The sequence below is a fragment of the Pongo pygmaeus genome, chromosome 4, assembly GCF_028885625.2.
Source record: "Pongo pygmaeus isolate AG05252 chromosome 4, NHGRI_mPonPyg2-v2.0_pri, whole genome shotgun sequence".
NCBI classification, from domain to species: domain Eukaryota; kingdom Metazoa; phylum Chordata; class Mammalia; order Primates; family Hominidae; genus Pongo; species Pongo pygmaeus.
In genome coordinates, this window is record NC_072377.2 from 142,820,268 (window position 1) to 142,838,829 (window position 18,562).

Consider the following 18,562-nt stretch of genomic DNA (forward strand, 5'->3'; position numbering starts at 1 on the left):
TGGGGGGCATTTGCCGATGTAATCAGCCCAGAAAGAGAGTCATTCCAGCTGGGGGTGTAAATCACCCTTGGCAAAGCTAGGAGAGAGACATGTGGCCCTAGATAAGGAAGGAGACTGATGTGGCCTCTGTGCCCTTCCCTCCCTTCTCCTGCCCAGGGGGTGCTGGTTCCTGAGCTGTAATGCACTTTAAATGGAGTTTGTCCTTCGTTTTAATCTATATCTGCCCTGCCAGTTTTACAGAAGAGCTGTAAAAGTGAACATCTGGCTACTCAGCTTTTGTACAAGGCCTGTTTTCCCCCAGCTCCACCCTATCTTCATGTGCCTTTCCCAAGCCCTTCTCTCCAGAAAGGTTAGAGAACATGAAGCTGGGGGGCTACAATTAAAGGCCCCATGGTGTCAGGCCCTCTACCCCATTGTCAGAGAGAAATATGCTCCAGGCACCTCATTTTCTCTCACATCTGCTATTACAGGCAGACAATAGTTTTTTGGGTTTTTTTTTTTTTTTTTTTTTGAAACTGACAATACTTTAAAAAAGGAATTCATAAAGCAAAATGTAACAATTTCAGGCTGTTTGGGATGATAGGAAAGGGCTGAGACCCATGAACCAACAAAGATGTGAGGTGGTCAAGGGGTGTCTCCTTTGCTTTCCCCCTCCTCCAGCCACCAAGCCAAATCAGGTTAGGGGCAGGAAGAGGGTTTGGGAAAGGAAGTTTGCTCAGGGTACCTACTCTGATAGATACTCAGTGTCTATTCCAGGGCTGTCCCCACAGAACAGACCAAGAATGCAGTGTCAAACTGATGGGCTGGGAGCAATGACCAATCCCTCCTGTAACAGGCCAGCCTTTTCATGACAGAAAATAAAGTGCCTAGTGCATATTTCTGTCTGGGTACAGGGGTGGAGAGCCTGATATCATTGGGCCTTTAATGAGGATTGGAGAAGCCTCTGCAAATAAATATGACTCCAAGACTAATATTGACAGCCCTCCAGCACACCTTCTCCACCAACCATGTCCTCTGTGACTGCCAACACCTGCTAGATAAGCAGCATTGCCCCTTGTGGACAATGACAAATGAGCCAGTCCTTTCTACAGAGATGATGTTACTCAGCCATCATTCAGTTCAATAATGGCTTTTGAGACTGATTACCAGCCCAGCTTTATGCTAGGTGCAAAATGATTAAGACACAAATCCTACTCGGGGAGGGTGTTACAATCCACTGATTGCACCTCAAATGCCCAAAGACCCTGTATCTTATTCCACTTTCACTTGTAATCTCAATTTTCTGCTCTTATGGTCAGATTACGTGGATTCTACCTTCTCTCAAGTCCTCTCTCTCTCCGTTGAGCTTTAATTCCTGCTGCTATCCTAATCCAGGATGTTAGCAGTATAATAAATAGTTAAGACCACAGGCTTTACAGACTGCCTAGATTTAAATGCCGACACTAGCTGGATGACCTTGGGCAAGTCACTTAATTTTTCTGTGCTTCCATTTCTTCACCTGTAAAATTAAGGATAATAGTATCTATTTCACATAACAGTTGTGAGGATTAAGTGAGTATAGTATTTAAATGAAGGTGTAGGCTGGGCGTGGTGGCTCACGCCTGTAATCCCAGCACTTTGGGAGGCCAAGGTGGGCGGATCACGAGGTCAGGAGTTCGAGACCAGCCTGGCCAATATGATGAAACCCCATCTCTACTAAAAATACAAAGATTAGCCAGGCATGGTGGCACACGCCTATATTCCCAGCTACTCGGGAGGCTCAGTGGGGCAGGAGAATTGCTTGAACCCAGGAGGTGGAGGTTGCAGTGAGCCGAGATCATGCTACTGCACTCCAGCCTGGGCAGCAGAGTGAGACTCCGACTCAAAAAAAAAAAAAAAGAAAAGTTGTAGCATTATACCTGGCATATAGCAAGCATCGAATAAATATCATCCCAGGTAGCATGCAGGAGTTAATTATTCTGTGTGTGAACTTGGCCAGACCCCACCACCTGACCTGCTGATTTGGAGATGGAAGTGGCACTTTTTGCTCCTTTTGCTGAATATACTACTAGACCAGAGTGCTTGTAGGGATGGAAACAAAAAGAACCATTTTTTATTTTTTCTACCTTGTCAATTTCTCGAGGGCAGGGACTGTGTCATATTTTAGTAACTGTGATACTCAGAATTGACAACTCCAGATGCATACGTTTAAAGGAATTGGTGTTTCCTTAACCTATGCCTGAACAGAACAGGGAGAGAATCCCCCACGCCTCCTACTTTATACTCCCGATAAAGAAAGGGAAATATTCCTCCTTAATATAGTTTGGATATTTGTCCCCACCCAAATCTCATGATGAAATGTAATCCCTAATGTTGGCGGTGAGGCCTGGTGGGAGGTGTCTGGATCATGGGGGTGGATCCATCATGAATGGCTTCGGCCATTCTCTTGGGGATAAGTGAGCTGTCACTGAGTTCACAAGAGATCCAGTCATTTAAAAGCGTGTGGCACCTCCTCCCATAACTCCCTCCCTCTCTTGCTCCTGCTCTGGATGTGTGACATGTCTGCTTCTCCTTCACCTTCTGACATGATTGTAAGCTTCCAGAGGCCTACCCAGGAGCTGAGCAGATGCCAACACCATGCTTCCCATAAAGCCTGCAGAACCATGAGCTAATTAAGCTTATTTTCCTTATAAATTGTTCAGTCTCCCAGGCAAGCATGGTGGTCAGCCAGGCATGGTGGTGTGGGCCTGTAGTCCCAGCTACTTGGGAGGCTAAGGCAGAGGCTGCAGTGAGCCAAGATCATGCCACCACACTATAGCCTGGGTGACAGAGTGAGACCCTGTCTCCAAAAAAAGAAAAAAAAGCTGGGCGCGGTGGCTCACGCCTGTAATCCCAGCACTTTGGGAGGCCGAGACGGGCAGATCATGAGGTCAGGAGATTGAGACCATCCTGGCTAACACGGTGAAACCCCATCTTTACTAAAAATGAAAAAAAAAAATTAGCCTGGCGTGGTGGCGGGCACCTGTAGTCCCAGCTACCTGGGAGGCTGAGGCAGGAGAATGGTGTGAACCTGGGAGGCAGAGCTTGCAGTGAGCCAAGATCGCGCCACTGCACTCCAGCCTGGGTGACAGAGCAAGACTCTGTCTCAAAAAAAAAAAAAAAAAAAAAAAGATTACCCAGTTTCAGTATTTTTTTTCTTTTTCTTTTTTTTTTTTTTTTTTTTTGAGACAGGGTCTCACTCTATTGCCGAGGCTGGAGCACAGTGGTCCAATCATGGCTCACCACAGCCTCAACTTCACATGCTGTAGTGATCCTCCCACTTCAGCCTCTCAAGTAGGTGGGACTACAGGTGCACACCACCACACCTGGCTAATTTTTAAAAATTATTCGTAGAAGTCCAGATGCAGTGGCTCATGCCTGTAATCCCAGCACTTTGAGAAGCCGAGGCAGGTGGATCACCTGAGGTCAGGAGTTTGGGACTAGCTTGACCAACATGGTGAAATCCTGTCTCTACTAAAAATACAAAAAAATTAGCCAGGCATGGTGGCAGGCACCTGTAATCCCAGTAACTTGGGAGGCTGAGACAGGAGAATCACTTGAACACGGGAGGCGGAGGTTGCAGTGAGCCAAGATTGTGCCATTGCACTCCAGTCTGGGCAACAAGAGCAAAACTCCATTTTTTTTTTTTTTTTTTTTGAGACAGAGTTTCACTCTTGTTGCCCAGGCTGGAGTGCAATGGCGTGATCTCGGCTCACTGCAACCTCCGCCTCCCAGCTCCCGGGTTCAAGCGATTCTCCTGTCTCAGCCTCCCAGGTAGCTGGGATTACAGGCACATGGCCCTATGCCCGGCTAATTTTTGTATTGTTAGTAGAGATGAGTTTCATCATATTGGTCAGGCTGGTCTCAAACTCCTGACCTCAGGTGAGCCGCCCGCCTCAGCCTCCCAAAGTGCTGGGATTACAGGCGTGAGCCACTGCACCCGGCGAAACTCCATCTTAAAAAAAAAAAATTTTTCGTAGAGACAGGGTTTCACCATGTTGCCCAGATGGTCTCGAACTCCTAGGCTCAAGTGATCCTCCAGCCTCGGTCTCCCAGTGTTAGGATTACAGGGTATTTCTTTATAGCAAAGGAAGAATGGCTTAATACATTCCCTTCTCTATGGCAGAGGTCACCCAGGTCCTGGGCTGAGACTGACAAGAAGCAATTTCAAAAAAAATTTTTTATGTATATTTTTTGAGACAGGGTCTCCCTCTGTCACTCAGGTTGGAGTGCAGTGGTGCAATCTCAGCTCACTGCAACCTCCACCTCCTGGGTTCAAGCAATCCTCCCACCTCAGCCTCCTGAGTAACTGGGACTACAGACACGCACCACTGCACCTGGTTAATTCTTAAATTTTCTGTAGAGACAGAGGTCTCACTATATTGCCCAGGCTGGTCTCAAACTCCTGGACTCAAGCAATCCTCCCACCTCAGCCTCCCAAAGTACTGGGATTATAGGCTTAAGCCACCACACCCAGCCCAAGAAGCAGGTTTTTTGTTTGTTTGTTTTTGATACAGTCTCGCTGTTGTCACCCAGGCTGGAGTACAATGGTGTGATCTTAGCTCACTGCAACCTCCACCTCCCAGGTTCAAGTGATTCTCCTGCCTCAGCCTCCTGGTAGCTGGAATTACAAGTGCCTGCCACCACTCCTGGCTGTTTTTTGTTTGTTTTTGTTTTTGTTTTTGAGACAGAGTCTCTGTCACCAGGCTGGAGTACAGTGGCCCAATCTTGGCTCACTGCAACCTCCACTTCCTGGGTTCAAGCAATTCTCCTGCCTCAGCCTCCTGAGTAGCTGGGTATTTTTAGTAAAGACAGGGTTTCACCATGTTGGCCAGGATGGTCTCGATCTCCTGACCTCGTGATCCGCCCACCTTGGCCTCCCAAAGTGCTGGGATTACAGGTGTGAGCCATTGCGCCTAGTCTGTTTGTATTTTTAGTAGAGACAGGGTTTCACCACATTGGCCAGGCTCCCCTCAAACTCTTGACCTCAGGTGATCCACCCTTCTCAGGCTCCCAAAGTGTTGGGATTATAGGCATGAGCCACAGCGCCCAGCCTTGAGAAGCAGTTTTTAGCTCAAAAGATTTCTGTTCAATATTAGTTTACCTCCTGATGAATAAATACCAGTGCAAGGACACCAATGCTGAGCACATCTCCTGCATAGCCTCATATTGAGGTCTCTGGGCTGGGGTTTTAGTGCCTGCTCATATCCTTATCTCTCAAGCCAAAGCAAACCTTATGGCCCTAAATTCTCAAGAGCTTACCATTGAGGCTCTTATAGATTTAACACCCAATACAGGGCCAACTCTGGAAAGGCACACTGGTTTTTTTTTTTTTTTAGACAGGGTCTTGTTGTCATCCAGGCTAGAGTATAGTGGATGGATCATAGCTCAATGCAATCTCAACCTCCTGGGCTGAAGCCATCCTCCTGCCTGACCCTCCCCAGTAGCTATGACTATGACTACAAGTGTGCACCACCATGCCCAGCTAAGTTGATTTTTATTCTATAGAGATGGGGTCTTGCTATGTTGCCCAGGCTGGTCTTAAACTCCTGGTCTCAAGGGATCCTCCCACTTTGGCCTCTTAAAGTGCTAGGATTACAGATGTGAGCCACTGCACCTGGCCAGGCACACTGTTCTTTGATGAAGGTTTGGTAACAGCAAAATGAATGAAGTGGACAGGCTCTGGAGCCATACTGTCTTGGGTCAAATCCCTACTCCACCGTTAATTAGCTTTGTGATCTTATTACTTGACCGGGTGCAGTGGCTCACGCCTGTAATCTCAGCACTTTGGGAGGCTGAGGCGGATGGATCACGAGGTCAGGAGTTCGAGACCAGCCTGGCGAACATGGTGAAACCCCTTCTCTACTAAAGATGCAAAAAATTAGCCGGGCGTGGTGGCACACGCCTGTAGTCCCAGCTACTCAGGAGGCTGAGGCAGGAGAATCACTTGAACCTGGGAGGCAGAGGTTGCAGTAAGCCGAGATCGTGCCGCTATACTCCAGGTTGTTAACAGAGCGAGACTCCGTCTCAAAAAAAAAAAAAAAAAAAAAAAAAAAAAAAAAAAAAAAAAAAAAATCGAATCAGAAAAAACAATACAAAAATTATCCAGGTGTGGTGGCAGATGCCTGTAGTCCCAGCTTCTCGGGAAGCTGAGTTGAGAGGATTGCTTGAGCCTGGGAGGTGGAAGCTTCAGTGAGCTGAGATCGTACCACTGCACTCCAGCCTGGGCAACAAGTGAGACCCTGTCTCAAAAAAATAAGATAAAATAAAATAAAAAAGAGTTAATCCCTCTGTTCCTCAATTTCTTTATCTTCATAAAGAAATGCACATAATAATGAATACTTGTCTCACAGGCTTGTAAAAATTAAATTAGTGTATTAAATTAGTGTGTGTATATATATATACTATATATATACACTTATATATATGAGTTTAGAGATAGATATATCTCATACATATGAGATATATATATATGAGTTTAGATAGATAGATAGATAGATAGATAGATAGATATGAGTTTAGAGATAGTCTTGTATGCAGTAAGCACCTGAAAGATGTTAGCTACTATTGTTATTCCTGAAAATAACATGAATCAAATCATACAGTCCCCATACAATGAGAGGATATTACAAGAAATCAGTGGGCTTATATTAGGCCAGGCGTGGTGGCTCACGCCTATAATCCCAGCACTTTGGAAGGCCGAGGCGGGTGGATCACAAGGTCAGGAGTTCGAGACCAGCCTGACCAACACGGTGAAACCCCTTCTCTACTAAAAATACAAAAATTAGCCAGGCATGGTGGTGCGTGCCTGTAATCCCAGCTACTTGGGAGGCTGAGGCAGGAGAATCGCTTGAACCCGGGAGGTAGAGGTTGCAGTGAGCTGAGATCGCGCTACTGCACTTCAGCCTGGTGACAGAGCAAGACTCTATCTCAAATAAAATAAAAAATACCAAAAAATGTTGACTTTGGCGAAAATACAATTTTCCATAAGGAAGATAATTAAGCCTTAGCTTTTTGTTTTGCAACTCAGAATTTCCACTTAAGACTACTGACTAGTGGGCACATGTACATCAATCTCTATCCATGTTGGGACTTGGTTCTACCCTTCTGGGGAGAATTACCAGGAAATGGAAATGACCCACTAGGGTAGGCAGTGAGTTAAGGACCTCTCCTCACACTTCGAAGAGGTGCTTCAAGCAGTTTTCTCTTCTGGCTACTAGGAATTCCTATAGGGGCACGTGTGTGGGTGGGGTGGAGGAGCAGCATCTTTCCTTTGGCCATCTCCACCTAACGTAGCAGCAGCTTTTCTCTTTCCCCTAGACCTTTTGGGCTTTGAGTTCAAGGGATTAATGAGAAGGCCACAGAGGCAGCTTCCTTTTTGACAGACAGGCAGTAGCTAGGAATGGAAGCTACAGACTTCAGCAGAATGGCTTGGAGAAAACAGCAGTGCCCTCTGCTGTGAAGCATGCATGTGACACTCTAGGGCAAGAGCATGTGCAAACCTTGTCAAATAAAAAAATTAAAAGCCAGTCCAACCACTCAGGCACGTGCATGGGCTGCCCTATGGCTACAACCCCCCTTCCCTCCCATTCACTTTAAAAAAGTGTCTCTGTTCCAGAGCCTGGGAAGAGGGTATGTTTGTCTCTATTCTATCTCAGCCTAGGCTGTAGAGGGCTTCGTCCTGTTCCGTCCTGGGCTATCAGTTCTACTAGGTTAATACCAGAGAATGACAATGTTCAGTCAATTCTACTGCCACCCAAGACCAAGTAGGGCCATACCTTACTACAGATAGAGTCCTATTCATATTAAAAAGCTCCAAGAAAGGAAACCCTGGCATACTGCAAAAGAATACAGTTTAAAAATCTTCCTAAAGTCTAATGGATCTTGCTTTTATTCCTATCTTCATATATCACAAATCTCTACTTCCAACCATCCTAAATCCTAAAACTTTTCTTTGTGAGATGTGAAATGGAGTAGAGAAAAGACTTAAAAGTCAAAACGCCCCTGAGGCTATAGATAGGAAACTTTTTTTTTTTTTTTTCTTGAGATGGAGTCTCGCTTTGCCACCCAGGCTGGAGTGCAGTGGCACAATCTTGTTCACTGCAACATCTGCCTCCCAAGTTGAAGTGATTATCCTGCCTCAGTCTCCCGAGTAGCTGGGATTACAGGCAGCCACCACCACGCCTGGCTAATTTTTGTATTTTTGGTAGAGACGGAGTTTTGCCATGTTAGCCAGGGTGGTCTTGAACTCCTGACCTCAGGTGTTCCACCAGCCTCAGCCTCCCAAAGTGCTGGGACTACAGGTGTGAGCTACTGCCAAGAGGGAAACTTTGAGCCCAGCTGAGATCTGTCATTTGCCTTAGAGAATGTCTAGATACCACATGCTGCTAAGTCTGTGGTGCACTTTTAGTAACTCATACCATGGAATGATCTAGGAAAGGAAAGCCTAGGACATTGCTGAAGAAAACTGTTTGAAAGGCTTACCTTAATTCCAGAGCATTGGTTCTTTTTTTTTTTTTTTTTGAGATGGAGTCTTACTCTGTTGCCCAGGCTAGAGTGCAGTGGATTTTGGCTCACTGCAACCTCCACCTCCCGAGTTCAAGCAATTCTCCTGCCTCAGCCACCCTAGTAGCTGGGATTACAGGTGTGTGCCACCATGCCTGGCTAATTTTTGTATTTTTTTTAGTAGAGATGGGGTTTCACCATGTTGGTCTGGCTGGTCTCGAACTTCTGACCTCAAGTGATCTGCCCGCCTTGGCCTCCCAAAGTGCTGGGATTACCAGAGCACTGGTTCTTAAGCCTTACCATGTATTAGAATTAACTGAAAAGGGAGATTTTTAAAACCCAGATTTCTGAGCCCTAACCTCAGAAGTTCTGATTTAAGAGGTCTGGGGTGAGGCCTGAACATCTGTATTTCAAACAAGTTCAGATGATGTTGATGATCTAGGGCCCAAACTTTGAGAATTACTGGTTTTTTGTTTTGTCTTTGTTTTTTGAGACAGAGTTTCTCTCTGTTGCTCAGGCTGGAGTGCAGTGGCACGATCTCATTGCAACCTTCACCTCCTGAGTTTAAGCGATTCTCCTGCGTCAGCTTCCTGAGTAGCTGGGACTACAGGCACATGCCACCATGCCTGGCTAATTTTTGTATTTTTAGTAGAGATGGGGTCTCACCATGTTGGCCAGGTTGGCCTCGAACCCCTGACCTCAAGTGATCCACCCGCCTTGGCCTCCCAAAGTGCCAGGATTACAGGTGTGAGCCACGGCCTAAGAATTACTGGTTTAGTGAAAAGCATGTTGGCCTCAGCTATGAATAAAGATAGTATGTCTGAAGTAGTCTGACTTGGTGATCTCTGTAGACAGATCTAGGAGCAGGCTAGGCTCACAATCACACCTCTCATTCTGTAGTGTTTATTTTTCCATTTTTAAAAAAGAAAGAGGGGGAAACAAAGAAGGAAAATATGAAGAAAGAAGGTAGACAATGCTCTTGCATAGCCAGAAGCCCAGAGAGAAAGAGTTGGCTGGCTTGTGAGAAGACATGAGGACTTGGGAAGAGGAATGCCAGAGTTCCCTGAATCAACACAAATCCCTATGCAACTCAAGGCTGCCTTATAGAGCCAGCTCCAGGACTCTGCCACCAGCTTTCAGCTCTGCTGAAACCTAATCCATTCCCAGGCCTGGATACAAGTTGGCAGCCTGTTGGTTTGCAGAGACATCTTTTAATAATCTTGGGTTTGGCCATCCAGAAGGCCTCTTTCTGCTCAGGGTTTCTGCAATGTCTTTTGGTGACTCGTTAGCAACCAGTGGCTGGAATGTTATCATGGGCTCACGTCCTTCACCAGAAGGGCAATTTGCTCCCGCAGCTGCCGCTCCCCTTCCTGCACTTTGCTCTGGCTTCGACACCTCAGCAACTCAGTCTGGTGGTCCTGATGATGCATGGGGCAGTAGCTCTGTGGTTCACACAGCTCCTGAAAAGTAAGGAACACAGTAAGGGATTCTCTAGACTCCTGAACTCTACCTACAAAGGATAATAGAGATGCTGCTGCTGGCAGTGGCTAAGGAGGAGCAGCAGTTTCTTCTCTGAAGGCTTTGCAGGCCCTGGGAGTTGCGTGTTAAAGTTGGCTCCCTGCATGCCCCACCCTTTACCATATATTCTGGAAAGAAGTCTCTGTAGCCGCCTTTAAGGATATATAGCTCTGGGTAGTACAATGCAGGATACTGGTTCAGAGACCTGTCCTCTTCACGCAGAGAGCGGCACCTTTAGAGAGAACCCAGAGATGGGTGGGGTGGAAAGAAACAAGGTCAGGATCCCAGGGGCCATTCACTGGGGAGCGGGGAGAGGAATAGACTATTGCCAACCTCAAAAAGGACCTTCCAATCTCACTGTGTTTGCAAAAAAACAAGTAGTACCACCCTTCCTCCTTTCCTCCACTGTGGCCTCATTCTCAATCCCTTTTCCTTTATTGTTTCAAACTTTTCAATTTTAGAAATGTCTTCCTTCAACCTCCCTAACATTCTTCAAACTGTAGAATCCAGTCAGTCTCTGTCTGAACTGGTGTGGGAAGTCCAACTCAAAATCCATTTCCATCACCCGCCAGACCCCATTTAGACACTCACATTCGGGGGCCCCTCTCTGAGGAGAATTCACAGTGGAACACGATGATTATTCTCTTCTGGGTGTCCAAAGGGATAATGGGCTTCTTCAGAAAGAAGTTAAACAGTTCTTCCTGACTATACAAGTTTAAGGCTCCCTGTAGAAGAAGAATTTTAATAAGTATTTCCTCAGGGGCTTATAGACAGTGCCAATACTTAGAAATGACTGAGATGCCAACCTGGGATAATGTGGACCAGAAAAGCTGGACTATAAGCACCTTTAGGGCAGGGGTCTAAGTATATCTCTGTATATACCCTGAACGCCTGGCATAGAGCTTGTAGATGGTCAATAAATGTTCATAGACCTGAACCACTAGAAGTATAGGGATCACTGCGAGGAATGTTCATGAATAGTAAGTGTTTGCAAAGTGCTTCAGTCCTTGGATTAATGTTTTTATTTCTAGGTAGGACCCCTTGGCTCCTACAGAAAAGAGGGAGATAGATCTAGGTGGGAAAGGGAAAGTAAGCTGCTTAAGGTATACAGAATTAAAACAATGAGGACCTCAGCCTTGAGGTGCTTCAAATATGTAATCTTTGTCCTGACTCTAGAGTTCATAGGCCCCTTTGTCCACAGACTTTTCTCAGTAAAGAGTTATCTCCAGCCCTCCCCTACTAATGGCCACAATGTCGTCTCACCTGGATGTGTCCTCCCAGGTACTCATATGGATAGCGACAATCAATGACATAAAACTTCTCAATCAGACCCTGGAACTTCCCCGACAGTAAGGCAGCCACCTGGACAGAAACAATGCCTGAATATTCTGCTCACTGCCACTCTGAGGGAGAGAAGGGTCAATGACACAGTTCCTTACAAGCATACTCCTGTTATGTCCACTGTATGTCCAGCCTCCAAAGTCACCCCATATTTGATATGTGGCAATGATTCAGCCCCACTCCACAAAAGAGAATGAAACAGGAAGTGGCCCTTTTAGAGAACCAAAATAGCTGGCATTGACAAGATACCAAGGAAAACCATATTCAGGCTACCCATCTGGGGACAGACATGGCTGGAATCAGGAGATGCCCAAGGACTTCTGCAGTGGCAGAGGCAGCAGCTAGAGATCTTGAAATTGCAGAAAGAAATGCAAAATGGTTCCCTACCCACCATCAAAAAGGAAGAAAGTAAGTCTTTCAGGAAAGGATATGGAAGGGAAAGGTTGATACCTAAAGGAAGGAAGAAACTGAAGTTACTTGTAGGAGTGCAAATTGGTTCAGTCTTTCTGAAGGGAACTTTGTAAATACATATACATAAATGTAATCACACTTTGACTCAGCAATTTCTAACATCTTGAGTAAACAGGAAAAGTACACAAAGATGTAGGCACAATTATATTCATCTCAGCATTGTTTTATATTATCAATATATTAGAAATAACTTCAATATTCAATAATAGGGGTTTGGTAAAATAAATTGTACAGGTCAGTAGAATAGAGCAGCATTATATAGCCATTAAAGTGATAATATAGATACCTTATTGATATAGAAAGATGTCTATAATGTCTTACTAAGCAAATTGCAATACTATACGTTCATCATGATCCTTTTTTTTGTTTTTTGAGATGGAATTTCACTCTTGTTGCCCAGGCTGGAGTACAATGGTGCCATCTCAGCTCACCGCAACCTCTGCCTCCTGGGTTCAAGCAATTCTCCTGCCTCAGCCTCCTGAGTAGCTGGGATTACAGGCATGTGCTACCACACCCAGCTAATTTTATATTTTTAGTAGAGACAGGGTTTCTCCATGTTGGTCAGACTGGTCTCGAACTCCCGACCTCAGATGATTCGCCTGCCTCGGCCTCCAAAAGTGCTGGGATTACAGGTGTGAGCCACTGTGCTAGGCCCATGATTCCATTTCTATAAAACATATGCTAGAATAAAATCTGGGGCTGGGCGCAGCAGCTCACACCTGTAATCCCAGCACTTTGGGAGGCTGAGGAGAGTGGATCACCTGAGGACAGGAGTTTGAAACCAGCCTGACCAACATAGTAAAACCCCGTCTCTACTAAAAATACAAAAATTAGTCAGGTGTGATGGCCGGCACCTGTAATCCCAGCTACTTGGGAGACTGAGGTAGGAGAATCACCTCCGGGAGGCAGAGGTTGCAGTAAGCCGAGATTTTGCCATTGCACTCCAGCCTGGGCAACAAGAGCAAAACTCCGTGTCTAAAAATAAAATAAAATAAAATAAAATCTGGAAGGCCACAGGAAAATATTAATAGTGGTTATCTCTGGTGATGAGATTGTGGATATGGTGACCAAATAATTTTTGTACAAACTGGGAGACTTTTGAGAATGAAAGCAAACACTATTAATAATTACCCTCACTAGTAGATGAAAATGGGATTGTAAAATATAAATGAGGGTGCATGGTCACCCTAATTGAGACCTTAATTGAGACCATTTTTTGTGTGTGATTTTGTATTTTCCTTTCTTTCTCCCTTTTTCTTAAGTAATTATTATTTTTTGAGACAGAGTCTTGCTGTGCCGCCCAGGCTGGAGTACAGTGGCACGATCTCTGCTCACTGCAACCTCCCCAACTGGGGTTCAAGCAATTCTTGCGCTTCAGCCTCCCAAGTAGCTGGGATTACAGGCACACACTACCACGCCTGGTTAATTTTTTTGTATTTTTATTAGAGATGGGGTTTCGCCATGTTGGCCAGGGTGGTCTCAAACTCCCTGCCTCAAGTGCCTGAGATCTGCCTGCCTCAGCCTCCCAAAATGCTAGGATTACAGGCGTGAGCCACCATGCCTGACCCCTCCCTTTTGCCCTTTTACAACAACTATGTATCATTTGTTTAACTAAAAACGAACGAGAGAGAAGAATGGGGGAAAATGAGTCCTTCAATATAGCTTCAGTTGAATAAGGAGCCTATGTGAGTGAACACAGTGAAAGAAATACAAATGGAAATGGGGATTTTAGGGACAGAAGAGACCAGATGGTAGCTTATGTAACCAGTTACCATCTCCAGAAATCTGCTTACTGTTTCTGGGTCGACATACTTCAGATCTTGGTGTTTCCCTGACACGGTTGGCAGCGCACATACCTAGAAATACACAAGAGCTGAAATAACAGCAAGTATTCCACACCCAAGTTTGAGATCAAAGACCCTTATTTTGTCCTTCTTTTCAAGTGACCCTTAAAACCCCAGAGGCCTTCAAAAAAAATCAGTGTCTCTATAAAGTGCATATACATCAAGTCCATTTCTAAGAACTGATCCTAAAGAAAAAATCAAGGATGTGTACGAAGTTTTAGATTTCTCTACAAATATATTCATCTTGGTATCATTCATAAGAAAAAATTGTAAAACTAAATATCTTACAAGAAGGGATTTATGAAGAAATTATGAGCAGCCAAAAAAAAAGAGAAATAACATGGAGCTATTAAAATGAAATGGGCTGGGCATGGTGGCTCATGCCTGTAACCTCAGTGCTTTGGGAAGCCAAGGAGAGAGAGGATTTCTTGAGGCCAGGAGCTCGAGGCTGAAGTGAGCTATGATCATGCCAATGTACTCCAGCCTGGGCAACAGAGCAAGACCTTGAATCTTAAAAAAAGAAAGAAAGAATGAAGCATAACTGCTTATTAATATGAAAAAAGATGCTCCTGATATAATGATTAAATGAGAGGAAAAACAACAGATAACAAAACAATATAAACTATTTTTGTAGAAAAGTAAAAACTGTATTTGTGTGTTTGTGAAAACACAGAAAAAAAATCTGTAAGAATATGTACCTTCTGCAATTACACAGACAGTAGGGGGAAAAAAAAGAGTATATACTAAGCAATATTATACCCTGGTTAATAAAGTTTGGGATAAATTTCTTCATTTTCTACTTTTTCTGTAACAACCAAGTATTATTTACATAATTTTAAAATATGTTTTTAAACAGAAAAAAGGTAAAAAGTGTCATATTTTCCCCTCTGTTCTGGATCTTCCCAGAAGAATAAGAAATACTTTCTCTCTGGAAAGGCTTAGGGCCTGGATCTACCACTAGAGCACTGTCAGGTTATCAAAGAGTACTTGGTGAAGTTGCATATTTACACCAGGCATTCTCTACAAACAGAGAAGATTCAGATCCAAAATGACTCACTGAAATACAGGATGGGTGTAGCCAAACTCACCTTGGAAAAATCACCAATCAGGTGCCCATGGTTAGAATCTTCCTCCAGCATCTGAGTGATATTAATGTCACACAGAGAGACTGTCTTCTTTAAACGTAAGCCCTGAAGATGACAAGATTCCCACCCCACACCCAATCCTCATGTTAAAGGTTTAAAAACCAGTGGATGGAGTGGGCCATGGTGGCGCACACCTGTAATCCTAGCTACTTGGGAGGCTGAGGTAGGAGGATCGCTTGAGCCCAGAAGGCCAAGGCTATAGTGAGCTACAATTGCACCACTGCACTCCAGCATGGGAGACAGAGTGAGACTCCATTTATTTATTTATTATTTTTAATAATAAATAAATATTGAGGCTGCAGTGAGTCAAGATCATGCTACTGCAATCCAGCCTGGGTGACAGAGTGACACCCCAACTCAGGGGAAAATAAATAAATAAATAAATAAGTTGATTTTGTAAAATATCCAAAGATATTTAGAATTTTAATTTTTTCTTTTATTATTATTTTTTATTAGAGATGGGGTCATGCTATATTGACCAGGCTGGTCTTGAACTTCTGGCCTTAAGTGATCCTCCCGTCTATTTAGAATTTTTTTAAAGTTGGGGAGGGTAAAGGACAAAGGCTAAGTTTTTCAGAAGTTGCTTTCCACAAAACCAACCTGCTATATGATGTTGTTTCTGTCAGACTGCATGTAAAACAGCAGTAAAATATCCATACCAAAGTTCCCTTGTATTCTTTCAGATCTTAAGAAAAAGGGTTGGGAAGACAGTATGATGATAACATTTCCCTTTTTTTTTTGAGACGGAGTCTTGCTCTATCACCCAGGCTGGAGTGCAGTGGCGCAATCTTGGCTCACTGCAACCTCCGCCTTCCGGGTTCAAGCGATTCTCCTGTCTCAGCCTCCTGAGTAGCCGGGACTACAGGCACGTGCTGCCATGCCCAGCTGATTTCTTGTATTTTAGTAGAGACGGGGTTTCACCGTGTTGCCCAGTCTGGTCTTGAACTCCTGAGCTCAGGCAATCCGCCCACCTCGGCCTCCCAAAGTGCTAGGATTATAGGCATGAGCCACTGCACTTGGCCTATGACAACATTTCTAAAAGTACAATATAGATATACTTTATATATCAATGTTATATAAATATTTTATATTTATATATATTTCACATGTGGATACAGATGTAGAAAAGACAGAAAGATGGAAAGAACAAAGAGGAAAAAGTAAAAGTAAAGAGGAAGAAGACAAAAAAGGCATAATAAAGCAATCCTCATACCAGAAAAGCAAAGACATGAGATAGAAGATGAACAAGATTTTCATCTTAAAAAGTTCTTACCTTCCTGAGCTTTCCTTGGCCAGAAAAATACTTTTTTTTAACTTTATCTGGTATTGTGTTGTCCTTGAATTTTTCCACCTGCTTCAGTCTTGGCCTGTTCAAGTTCTCTGGCATCGAGGGGGAGCGATATAGGCCGCTTCTGCTCACCTGTTTGGGAATATTAAACCCCCTAGTTCTTACTCCTCCAGGTGTGTCTGCAGACCTGCAGCAACATCTCCTGGGAGCTTCTTTGAAATGCAGATTTCCAGATGTTAGGCCACACCCCAAACCTACTGAATTAAAATCTGCATTTTAACAAGATGCCCAGGTGATTTCTCAAGTTTGAGAAGCCTTGGGTAGGCAACCTGTCTTCATAGGCCCGTTAACATCTTTCTACCTGGACTGCATGATATTCCATCTCCATGGACGTCTTAACTAGCCAAACCAAATTCTGCAGCTGACTGTCTTAGATGCACCAGTTCTTCTAACAGAAAGCAAACACAAGCTCAGGGCCTCCAGTTATGTGACCAAAAAAAAAAACCCAAAAAACGTAAGTCCATTTTGTCTCTGGGATCCTAGGACATTGACAATCAGGATTTAAGGACCTCAACAAACCTAAAGATGAAAAGCCAAGAAGAAAAATAGCAAAAGAAGCATCATGCAAGAAAAAAGGACACACTAAAATCAAATAGCATGCTGACCATTATAGGATGGATACTATGAAACCCATCAGGGAAAAAAAAATGGCTCAAATGTCATGAAGAACTAGCCTTGAGAATTGCTTACACAGGAACAGATTAAAGTATAAGAGGATAGACTGTTGTTTATTTGAAAGGCAAGGTTTGGGTGCTATATTCAGAGTTGAGGGTCTATCAAATGACCTCTGATAACACCTTCCAACTAATCCACAATTCTATCCTCTGTTGCCACATACTTTGAGATCTCTACCTCTCACCTAGAGAATAGGCAAAAGCTCCTTCTCTAAACACTTATCGCACTACCTGTTATGGACTGACTTAGGAGGGGGGCTATACAATAAGAGAGCCATAACTGGAAGGCAGCTTGATGATCAATGGTTTCTGGAAGAAGAAAATAAGAATAACAACATTTTGCTTTATGACAGCTATGGATATTATGTTGTTTATCACACACATGGTCCTATCCCTTGTTCGTGGTACCAGCTGATGGTACAGTCCACATTATACGTACCAATATTCTATACCTTTCCCCTTAGACTCCTTCCAAACATCGCTCTATGTCCCCATCCACCCTACTCCCAGACACTGATGACTGGACCATATTGCTGGTTGAACACATCTATTTAGTGGTCTAGAATAAGCAAAAATAATCTAGGCCAATCAGGTTCCCTCTCTTGGTAGCCTAACTTGGAAGATGGAGAAATAATTAGGCAGTAGCAGGAGCCAAAGCCCAAAAGGAAGAAGCCAAGAGATACAGTCAAGGCCACGAAGCCAGTGATGCATGAATGGATCAACCAAAGGTAGGGTAGGAAAGGAGATATGGTGAGGCACTGAGGAGTAGGGTGCCTTGTCTCCATGACAGACAGGACTTCATATAACTTCAATTTTCCCCTGAGAAGGCAGGGGAAAGCTAGATGAGGATTTCAAAAGGGGCTTCTCTAGAACACACCATAATAACTATGCTAAGAGCCATATTACTAAGAGTTTGGAATTAATTAGCTAATTGAAACTTATCTTTTTTTTTTTTTTGAGATAGGGTCTCGCTGTCACTCTGGTTGGAGTGCAGTGGCACAATCTTAGCTCACTGCAACCTCTGCCTCTCAGGCTCAAGCGATCCTCCCAACTCAGCCTCCTGAGTAACTGGGACTACAGGTGTGCATCATCATGCCCAGCCAATTTCTGTATTTTTTATAGAGAGGGGGTTTTACCATGTTGCCCAGGCTGCTCTCGAACTCCCGGGCTTAAGTGATCCATCCACCTTGGCCTACCAAAATGCTGGGTTTACAGGCATGAGCCACCACGCCCAGTCTGTATCCATTTTTAAGCATTGTATCTAATAAATTTTTGCCCAACTCAAGGTCACAAAAATTGTCTCTGTTTTCTTTGGATTTTTTTTTTTTTTTTTGAGACAGAGTCTCACCCTGTCACCCAGGCTGGGGTGCAGTGGCATGATCTTGGCTCACTGCAACCTCCGCCTCCCAGGTTCAAGTGATTCTCCTTGCCTCAGCCTCTGGAGTAGCTGGCATTACAGGTGCTGACCACCATGCTCAGCTAATTTTTTTTTTTTTTTTTTTGAGATGGAGTCTAGCTCTGTCACCCAGGCTGGAGTGCAGTGGCACAATCTCAGTTCATTGCAACCTCCACCTCCCAGGTTTCAGAGATTCTCCTGCCCCAGCCTCCCGAGTAGCTGGGATTACAGGTGCCCGCCACCATGCCCAGCTAATTTTTGTATTTTTAGTAAAGACGAGGTTTCACCATGTTGGTCAGGCT

General features: G+C 44.3%; 1 protein-coding gene across 10 annotated transcripts in view; it reads right to left on the reverse strand.

Annotated features, from left to right (window-relative positions):
- Positions 1 to 9,399: 9,399 nt before the first annotated feature.
- The window catches only part of CDC25C (cell division cycle 25C), a 54,220-nt gene continuing 45,057 nt past the window's right edge, over positions 9,400 to 18,562 (reverse strand). For 8 of the 10 annotated variants that reach the window (XM_054488831.2, XM_054488832.2, XM_054488834.2 and 5 more), the window contains 7 exons: positions 16,116 to 16,262; positions 14,786 to 14,887; positions 13,647 to 13,709; positions 11,305 to 11,403; positions 10,633 to 10,766; positions 10,162 to 10,273; positions 9,400 to 9,983 (listed from right to left, as the gene is read on the reverse strand). In XM_054488831.2, coding sequence (XP_054344806.1) covers positions 9,834 to 9,983; positions 10,162 to 10,273; positions 10,633 to 10,766; positions 11,305 to 11,403; positions 13,647 to 13,709; positions 14,786 to 14,887; positions 16,116 to 16,262 — 807 coding nt within the window. In that variant the 3' untranslated portion in view covers positions 9,400 to 9,833. The remainder of the gene's footprint in view (positions 9,984 to 10,161; positions 10,274 to 10,632; positions 10,767 to 11,304; positions 11,404 to 13,646; positions 13,710 to 14,785; positions 14,888 to 16,115; positions 16,263 to 18,562) is intronic. The other 2 variants (XM_054488835.2, XM_054488836.2) reach the window with 1 other exon arrangement.